The 9,334-nt window shown below is 42.4% G+C and overlaps 1 protein-coding gene across 8 annotated transcripts in view; it reads left to right on the top strand.

Annotated features, from left to right (window-relative positions):
• Positions 1-9,334, top strand: part of snx14 (sorting nexin 14) — a 163,175-nt gene that overhangs the window by 131,398 nt on the left and 22,443 nt on the right. For 6 of the 8 annotated variants that reach the window (XR_007262828.1, XR_007262829.1, XR_007262830.1 and 3 more), the window contains one exon: positions 6,451-6,615. Coding sequence is in view for 5 of the 8 variants with exons in the window: in XM_048600731.1 (XP_048456688.1) it covers positions 6,451-6,615 (165 nt within the window). In the remaining 3 variants the exon portion in view is untranslated. Of the gene's footprint in view, positions 1-2,342; positions 2,522-6,450; positions 6,616-9,334 lie in introns of those variants that run through there. The other 2 variants (XM_048600735.1, XM_048600732.1) reach the window with 2 other exon arrangements.

Raw genomic sequence — 9,334 nt, 5'->3', positions numbered from 1 at the left:
ACGTAAAGTCACTGGACATTCTCCCAGGAATATCATCCTCAAGTACAATTATAGTGTTATTTCTAACCAAAACCACCACACCCCTTTCTCTCTTGCCCCCTTTCTATCCTTCCTGTGGCACCTATACCTGAGAACATCAAACTGCCAGTCTTGCCCCTCCCTGAGCCATGTTTCTGTGATAGTTGTGATATCTCAGTCCCATGTATCCATCCATGCCCTGAGTTAATATGTCTTACCCATCAGGCCTCTTGCATTGAAATAAATGCAGCTCAACTTATCAGTCTTATCTTGTTCTTTGCCATCCTGTTGCCTGCCGCAACTATTTAACTTGCTTCCTTCATTGACTTCTCTCTTTTCTCACTATCTGTTTGGGTCTCAACACCCTGCCCCCTACCCCTAGACCCATTTGTTGAAAGTCTGCTAAATAGCACTAGCAAATTTTCCCTCCAGGACATTGGTCCCCTTCCAATTCAGCTTCAACCCACCCTTTACAGGGCACTCTGCCCCAGATAAGATGTTAATGGTCAAAAATGTGATTCCTTGCTCCTTACACCAGCTCTTTAGACACTTAATCATCTGCTTATCATCCTATTCCCACTCTCACTGCTTTGTGCCACTGGGAGTAATCCAGATATTACTATCCTCAAGCACCCACTTTTTAACCGCCTACCTAATTTCCTGTATCCTTTCTGCAGAACCTCGTTCCTTTCTCTACCTATGTCATTGGTTCCAATGCGTACAACAACCTTCTGCTGGTCACTCTCCTCTTTGAGAATATTCTGCATTCGCTCCAAGACTTCCTTGACCCTGGCACCAGGGGTGCAACATACCATTGTGATGTCTAACTGGGCACAGAAACATCTGTCTGTGCCTCTGACTAGAGAGCCCCTATTAAAGTCAATTGCTTGGAACCTGATATACCCCTCTTTACATTAGATCCAGTCTGGGTATCAGAAATGTGGCTATCAGTGCTGTATTCCCCTGAGAGGCCATTGCTTCTTAGTGTCCAAAATAGAGTAGTTGTTTGAGATGGGAATAGCCACAGGAGACTCCTGCACTTCCTGCCTACCTCTCCTATCTTTCCTAATGGTAACCTATCTACCTTCCTGAAACTGCTATCCGTCACATTCCTGCCTCCTGTAAATTCGTCATTGCCTCTAACTGCTGCTCCAACTGATCCTTGTGATCTGATCACAACCAAACACACTTCCTACAGACAAGGTTTCCAGGAACATTGAAATGCTCCCTGATCTCCCACATCCAACAGGAAGATTACACGTTGAACCTGGTTTGATAATGGTACAATGGGGGATGTGTCACACCATGTGATTATAGATTAATTGAATACAATACAATGCTGCTACTTACGGCCCACAGCACCTCATGAATACCAATTTTTGAGTTGCTATATCTATTCAAAATCTACTCCTTTTTTAACATAATGCTAGCACCACAGAGTATATTGGAGTGCCTCCTTTAATGAGAGGGGTGTTGACTTTGTCTTCAAAAAGACTGTACAGTTGTCACTCCTGATGCAATTACAGACAGATGCATCTGTAAACAGGCTAATTAGTGAGAATTAATGTTGATCCAGTCACCAACTGCTGTATATCCAGTCCTAGGACTTAGCTCAATCAGTAATGATGCTGGCTGCTCTTGCTGATGGACCCCAACCAGAATACATTCTGTGCTGTTGTCACTCTTTGTACTTCTCGTAAGTGGTGCTCAACATCAGCTAAGGTGATGGAGTAGTAGGTAGAGACCCAGGGATTTGCATTTGAGGAGCCATTCTGCCCAACAGTTAAAAGGTTCTTTCAAGCTGCACGCAGGACTGATGAGTGAACGGAGTGCAATATTGTGGTACAGGGAGCCATTTAAGGGTGGGTGAAAATAGAAACATGGTAGGTGACAGTGTAATTAAGTTGGACAGATACTGTTCTCTGCAGCTGAGAGTTTAAGTCCAAAAGCTGTGTTGCCTACCTGGCACCAGGGTTAAAAACATCTCAGGCTGGAAAGGAGCTTGGTGTAGAAGAGGAAGCCATTTGTAGTCATCCAAGTTCATACCAATGACTTTAATAGGACTACAAAGGAGATTCTGCTGAAAGAACTTGAATAGGTAGAAGATAAATTGTAGAGCAGAACCTCCATTTTAATAATAACGGGATTATGACCTGAGTCCTTGGCCTAGGGTAAATAGTCAGAGTTAAATGCGTGACTCAAACATCAATGTGAGATGATTAGTTGAGGATTATCAGAACAGTCATGATATCATTGAATGATGCCGGAGTCTCTAGGTTGAAATGCCTGTTTTCTATTTCTACATCTTATAATTTAACTTGCAGTAGATTTCTAAAAAAACACCATCTTGCCCATGTTTGACCTGATGCCATGTGACTTAATGGGATCCAGAGCCAATGTCAAGAACTCCCAGAGCAACTCCTTCCTGCCTTTATCCACTGCCTCCTTATCAACCAATGGAAGAAGACTCCCGGAGTGAAGGTGGTGCCTGGGACATTGTAAGGCATGTGACTAGTTCCCTGAATTTTAGCATGAACCTCCACATGTTGGTGAGGAGGTCTCTGCAGGGTTGACGGACGTGTGTTTGCTGTTTTCGTTTCCAGTGCCTGTTAGGTGGCTCATCCCATTTCACTTCTTGGTTCAGACATTGTTGTGATTTTTTTTTCAACTTAGCTTGTTGGGCCTTTTAATTTTAGACAGCCATGTTGCTCGGGATATGGAGTCACAGAGGCCAACTGGCATATTTCATAGAACATAGAACATAGAACTGCACAGCACAGAAACAGGCCCTTTAGCTCACGGTGTGCCGAACATGATGCCAAATGAAACTAATCCCTTTTGCCTGCCCTTGGTCCATGTCCCTCCATTCCTTGCGTATTAATGTGCTTATCTAAAAGTCACGTAAATGCCCTTAACATATTTGCCTCCACCACCACTCCTGGCAGTGTGTTCCAGACTCATACCACTGTGTAAAAAAAACTTAACCCTCGCATCTCCTTTGAAGTTTCCCCCTCTAACCTTAAATGCATGCCCCTTGGTTTTAGACATTTCAACTCTGGGGAAACGATTCTGACCATCAACCCTATCTATGCACCTCATAATTTTATAGATTTCTATCGAGTCTTCCCTCAGCCTCTGTCGCTCAAGAGTAAACAACCTGAGCTTTGCTAGCAGAAACCAGCGCTCGTCTGGGATTTCCTTCCCTAAAGAACGTTTGTGAGCCAGGAGGGTTTTTATGATAGTTGACACATGGGTGTCATGAGGCTAGGTTTTAATTCCAGATTTTATGAATTCAAATTTTGCCATCTGCCATTCTGGAATTTGAATCCATGGGCCTAGAACAATAATCTCGGACTTTGAATTACTAGTCTCATGACTTTAGCACTGCCACTACCAATTCAAGAAATAACAAAAACAGAATAACAGATTAATCACCTTTTCTGTTAAAGAAGTTGTTAATTTAGAATATCTGTATGTTTGTCAGATAACAACTGCAGTCATTACGCTCCAAAAGTAAATCATTATGTAAAATGTTTTGAATCATTTGTCATATGTAAATATTGATCTCTATTATTCACAATATATACAATTTATCTGTTCCTCCTGTGATGTGTACATAGCAAAATAGAATATAGCACTGTACAGCACAGGAACGGACCCTTCAGCCCGTGATGTTGTCCTGAGCATGATGCCAAATTAAACTAATTCTTTTGCCTGCCCTTGGTCCATATCCCTCCATTCCTTGCGTATTCACATGCTTATCTAAAAGTCCCTTAAACACCACTATCGAATCTGCCTCTAACACCACTCTTGGCAGCGCATCCCAGGCACCTGTGTATTTTAAAAAAAAAAAAAAAAACTTGCCTCTCGCATCTCCTTTGAACTTGCCCCTCTAACCTTAAACGCATCCCCCCCCTAGTTTTAGACATTTCAACTCTAGGGGAAAAAGCTTCTGACCATCCACCATATCTATGTATCTCATATTTTATAGACTTCTTTCAAGTCTCCCCTCAGCCTCTGCCACTCCAGAGCAAACAACCCAAGTTTTTCTAGCCTGTCCTTATAGCTCATTCCTTCTAATCCAGCATCCTGGTAAACCTCTTCTGCACCTTCTCCAAAACCTCCACATCCTTCCTGTAATGTGATGACCAGAACTGAATGCAATACTGTAAATGTGGCCTAACCAAAATCTTTTAAAACTGCAGCGTGATGTCCTGACTTGTACTCGATTTCCCCCCCCCAGTAAAGGTAAGCATGTCATATGGCTTCCTTACCACCCTATCTACTTGCTTAGCCACTTTCAGGGAGTTATGGTCTTGAACCCTAAGATCCTGCTGTACATCAGTGCTGTTCAGGGTCCTGCCAGTAACTATACATTTCCTTAAAATTTGATCTCCGAAATGCAGCACCTCACACTTATCAGGATTAAACTCCATCTGCCATTTCTCTGCTCATATCAGCAACTGAGCTATATCCCACTGCATCCTTTGACAACCTTCTACACTATCCACAACTCCACCGATCTTTGTATCATCTGCACAATTACAACCCACTCATTTTACATTTTCATCCAAGTCATTTATATATATCACAAACAGCAGAGGTCCAGTATGGATCCCTGCGGAACACCACTAGTCACAGACCTCCAGCCATAAAAAAAAAAACACCTTCTGCCACTAACCTCTGCCTTCTGCAGGCAAGCGAATTCTGAATCTACGTGGACAAGTCACAGTGGATTCCATGCATTTTGATCTTCTGGATGAGCCTATCATGAGAAACCTTGATAAAAGCCCCTTGTAGACAACATCCACTGCTGTACCGTCATCGATTACCTTTGTCACCTCGAAAATATCAACACACAAAGTAACCTGCCCCCACACAAAGCCATGCTGACTGTTCCTCATTCGGCTATGCTTTTCCAAATGCGTGTAAATCCTATCCCTAAGAGTTCTCCCTAATAGCTTCCCAACCACCAATGTGAGACTCACCAGTGTATAGTTTCCTGGATTATCCTTATTTCCCTTCTTGAGCAGAGGAACAACGTTAGCTACAAGCCAGTCCTCTGGGACCCCTGTAGTGGCTAACAACGATACAAAGATCTTGGTCAAGGCCCCAGCAATCTTCTTCTCTCAATAACCTAGTATAGATCCCATTGGGCCCTGTGGATTTATCCACCTTAATGCTCTTCAAGAAACCCAACCCACCTTTCTTGAACAAAAACAAAGTTGCTGGAAAGGTTCAGCAGGTCTGGCAGCATCTGTGAAGGAGAAAACAGCGTTAACGTTTCGGGTCCGGTGACCCTTCCTCAGAACCTCCTTTCTTGATCTCAAAATGCCCTAGCATATTAGCATGGTCCACACAATCTCACTATCTTCCATGTCCTTCTCCTGGGTAAGTACTGACACAAAGTACTCATTTAGGATCTTGCCTATTTCCTCTGCATCCAAGCACAAGTTATCCTTTATCCTTGAGTTGCCCTGCCTTCACCCTAGTTATCCTCTTATTTTTAATATATGTATAGAATGCCTTGGGATTCTCTTTAACCCTACTTGCCAAAGTCATTTAATGACCTTTTCTTGCTCACCTAATTCTCTGCTTGAGTTCTTTCCTGCTCCCTTTATATGCCTTGTAGGTTCTGACCGATTTTTTAGCTTTCTAAACTTTACTATGCTTCTTTATTGGAACATGCCAGTCCTGAATGTCCTCATTCCTCCTAACTTTCTTATCTCTTCCAACCCTACAACCCTTTGTGATCTCTGCTTCTCCCCAGTTCTGATCTTATGTGCATCCTTAATGCCGCAATTGTTTTTCACGCTTTGAGCTGCCTTTCTGTTCTGGAAGTCCTTTCTTAAGCCTCTCTACCTCTCCTATAACATCGCTTCTTTGACTAAACGTTTGACCAAACAATATCACTTGTTGACACTTAGATTTGTCCTTTAATGTTCAAGTAGTGTGTTTTATAATGTTAAAGTTATGTCAATGTAATTGTTCAAGTTAAATGTGAGTGCAAAGAATGCATGAGGAGCAACTGCAGAGATGAGTGAAATTGGGAAAAAAATACCTATTTGGATACCATTTAACACACTGGGTGTTGTTGGATTGAATTTAATAATGTTGATCTAGTCTTGCACACAGATCATGGGTCGCATACATTTATTTGGGATGAAATTGGATAGGGCTTATGGGAAAAATTCTACTCCAGACCCCACATGGCATCACACTACACACAGCTTGAGAGTTGTTCGTTCTCCCATATGGGAGTGCCAGGAACCCACATTGCTGCACTTGTTTCCTTGAAACCTGTCATTTTTCACCATAAAAAGAAACAAATGGCTAAGAACAAAGGTGATCAGAGCCAAAATACTCCGTTATATGCTGTGTTTAGAAGTGAATTTATTTTGCTAACCATTTCATTTTTATTTTGAATTGCAGGGCGTGTTGTTTTTCGCATGCCAGACTGGTTGCATCACTTATTAATGGGTGGACGGATTCTCCTTAAGAACACACTTGAAGCATATTGTGACAATTACCTTCAGTATAAGCTGAGCCAGTTGTTACAAGAACATCGAGTGGTTTCCCTTATAACCCTGCTCAGAGGTGGGTCTATGATAATGGTTTGTGTATGGAAGATATTCATTCCTTCAGCTGGCTAACCCTTGAGCTCTGAAATTCTCTCCCTAACCCATCAACCTCTCTTTCCTCCTTTTTAAACTCTACCTTTCATCAAGCCTTTGGTTATCTGTAATAACTCCTTATGTGGTTCATTGTCAAACTTTTCTTGATATTGCTACTATTTGAAAATCTTGGGACTTTTTACTGTACTAAAGATGCTGTATAATTGCAAGTTGTTGGAATACAGAAATTCCTAGTAAATCTTTCAGTTGAACAGATTGAAATCGGCACGTACAATATTGTGAGTATCAGATGTGACCACAAGGGCATCAAGGCTGAGAAACAAAATACCAAACGATATGCATCCTATCGACAGGACAGATGAAGGGCAGAGGGGATGGGGTTGCCATGTTAGTAAGAAATTAAATTTAAATTGATAGATTTTACCATTCTATATGACTTCTTCCTATGTAGGTAGAGTTGAGGAACTGTGAAGAAAAAGATATCCTGTTACAGTTAACAAAAACAAAGTTGCTGGAAAAGCTCACCAGGTCTGGCAGCATCCGTGAAGGAGAAAACAGAGTTAACGTTTCAGGTCCGGTGACCCTTCCTCCGAACAGGACCTGAAACGTTAACTCTGTTTTCTCCTTCACAGATGCTGCCAGACCTGAGCTTTTCCAGCAACTTTGTTTTTGTTCCTGATTTACAGCATCCGCAGTTCTTTTGGTTTTTACCCTGTTAGTTATTGTACAGGCCTGCCAGCAGTAATTAGAATGGGGGAAAGAAAATAAATCTGGAGATAAGAAAGGCACAATTACAACAGTCCCGAGGTCTTCAATATGTAAATGGGCTGGAAAAATCAGGTTGGTAATGGACCTCAAGAAATGGAATGTTTGAAATATTTTTTGGAGCAGTTCGTGATAGAGCTAACTAGGGTACGAGCAGTCTGGATTTGGTGATTTGTAATAAGGCAGACTTGATTAGGGAGCTTAAAGCGAAGGAACCCCATGGGCACAGTGACTGTAATATGTTAAAATGCATCCTGCCGTTTGATGGAGAAGCTGGAATCAGATGGAACGGCATTACAATTGAGTAAAGGTACCGACAAACGTGGGGAGGGGCTGGCCAGAATTAATTGGAAGGGGAAGCCTGGCCTAGCAGGGAAGACAGTTGGAGCAGCAATGGCAGGAGTTTCTGGGGGTAATTCAGGAGGTGAAGAAGAAATGTGCTAAGGACAGGACGAGTCAACCATGGCTAACCAGGGAAGTTGGGGACAGCATAAAAGCAAAAGAAAAACATACAATGTGGAATTAGTGGGAAGCCTTTAAGAATCAGCAGAAGAGAACTTAAAAAGAAATCGGGGTAAGGGTTGGGAAGAGAAGATGAAATGAGGGTAAGCTAGTTAGTAGTATAAACGAAGATTGCAAGAGCTTTTTAGATATTCAAAAGGTGAGAGAGGCAAGAGTGGACTTTGGATTTTTGGAAAGTGAGGCTGGAGAAGTAGTAATGGGGAGCAGAAAAAGGCAGAGGAACTGAGTAGGTACTTCGCATTAGTTTTCATTGTGGAAAACACTAGGAACATAGCAGAACTTCAAAGGCAGTTGGGCAGAGGTGAGCATAGAGGCCATCACTAAAGAGAAGGTGCTGGGGAAGCTGAAAGGTCTGAAGGTGGATAAATCACCCAGACCAGATGTACCACACTCCAGATTTCTGAAGGAGTTTTATGGAGATAGCTGAGGAGATTGTAGAGGTATTCGTGGTGATCTTTCAGGAACCACTGAAGTTAGGGAGGGTCCCAGAGGACTGAAAAAAGCGTAATGTAATACCTGGTTAAAGAAGAGAGGGAGGCAGAAAACAGGAAATTATAGACCGGTTAGCTTGACCTCGGTTAAGATTTTAGAGAACGTTATGAAGAATGAGATTGCGGAGTACTTGGATGTATGTGGTAAAATAGGGCAGAGTCAGTATGATTTCAGGGGGAGGTCATTGCCTGACAAATCTGTTAGAATTCTTTGAGGCGGTAACAGGCAAGTGGACAAAGGAGAGCCAGTGAACATAATCTATTTAGATTTGCCGAAGACCTTTGATAAAGTGCCACGCAGCAGGCTGCTAAATAAGCACATGGTGTTAGGGGCAAGGTACTGTCATAGATGGAGGATTGGCTGACTGACAGAAGGCAGAAATAAGGGTAAAGGGGTCTTTTTCAGGGTAGCAGCTGGTGACTAGTAGAGTTGTGCAGGGGTCAGTGTTGGAGCGGCAACAATTCACGTTAAGCATTAACAATCTGGATGAAGGAACTGAAGGCATTTTTGCTAAGTTTGGAGATGGCACAAAGATAGTTGCCGGAACAGGCATTTTTGAGGAAATGGGGAGATTACAGAAGGACTTGGACAGGCTAGGAGACCAAGAAAGGGAGTGGCGAATGGAATACAATGTAGGAAAATATGGAGTTATGCACTTTGTTAGGAAGAATAAAACCATAGACTGTTTGTTTTCTAAATGGGGAAAGACTTCAGAAATCCAAAGCACAAGTTCCAGATTCTCTTCAGGTTGGTGTGTAGGTTCAGTTGACAGTCAGAAAGGCAAATGCAACGTTGTCATTTTTTTCAAGAAGGCTAGAATACAAGAGTAGAGATGTACTGCTGAGGCTGTATAAGGCTCGGGTCAGACCGTATTTGGAATAATGGGCACAGTTTTGGGTTCC

Source organism: Rhincodon typus, chromosome 9 (assembly GCF_021869965.1).
Source record: "Rhincodon typus isolate 14 chromosome 9, sRhiTyp1.1, whole genome shotgun sequence".
NCBI classification, from domain to species: domain Eukaryota; kingdom Metazoa; phylum Chordata; class Chondrichthyes; order Orectolobiformes; family Rhincodontidae; genus Rhincodon; species Rhincodon typus.
Note: the sequence above shows the minus strand (reverse complement) of the source record. Positions and strands in the feature narration are given on the sequence as shown.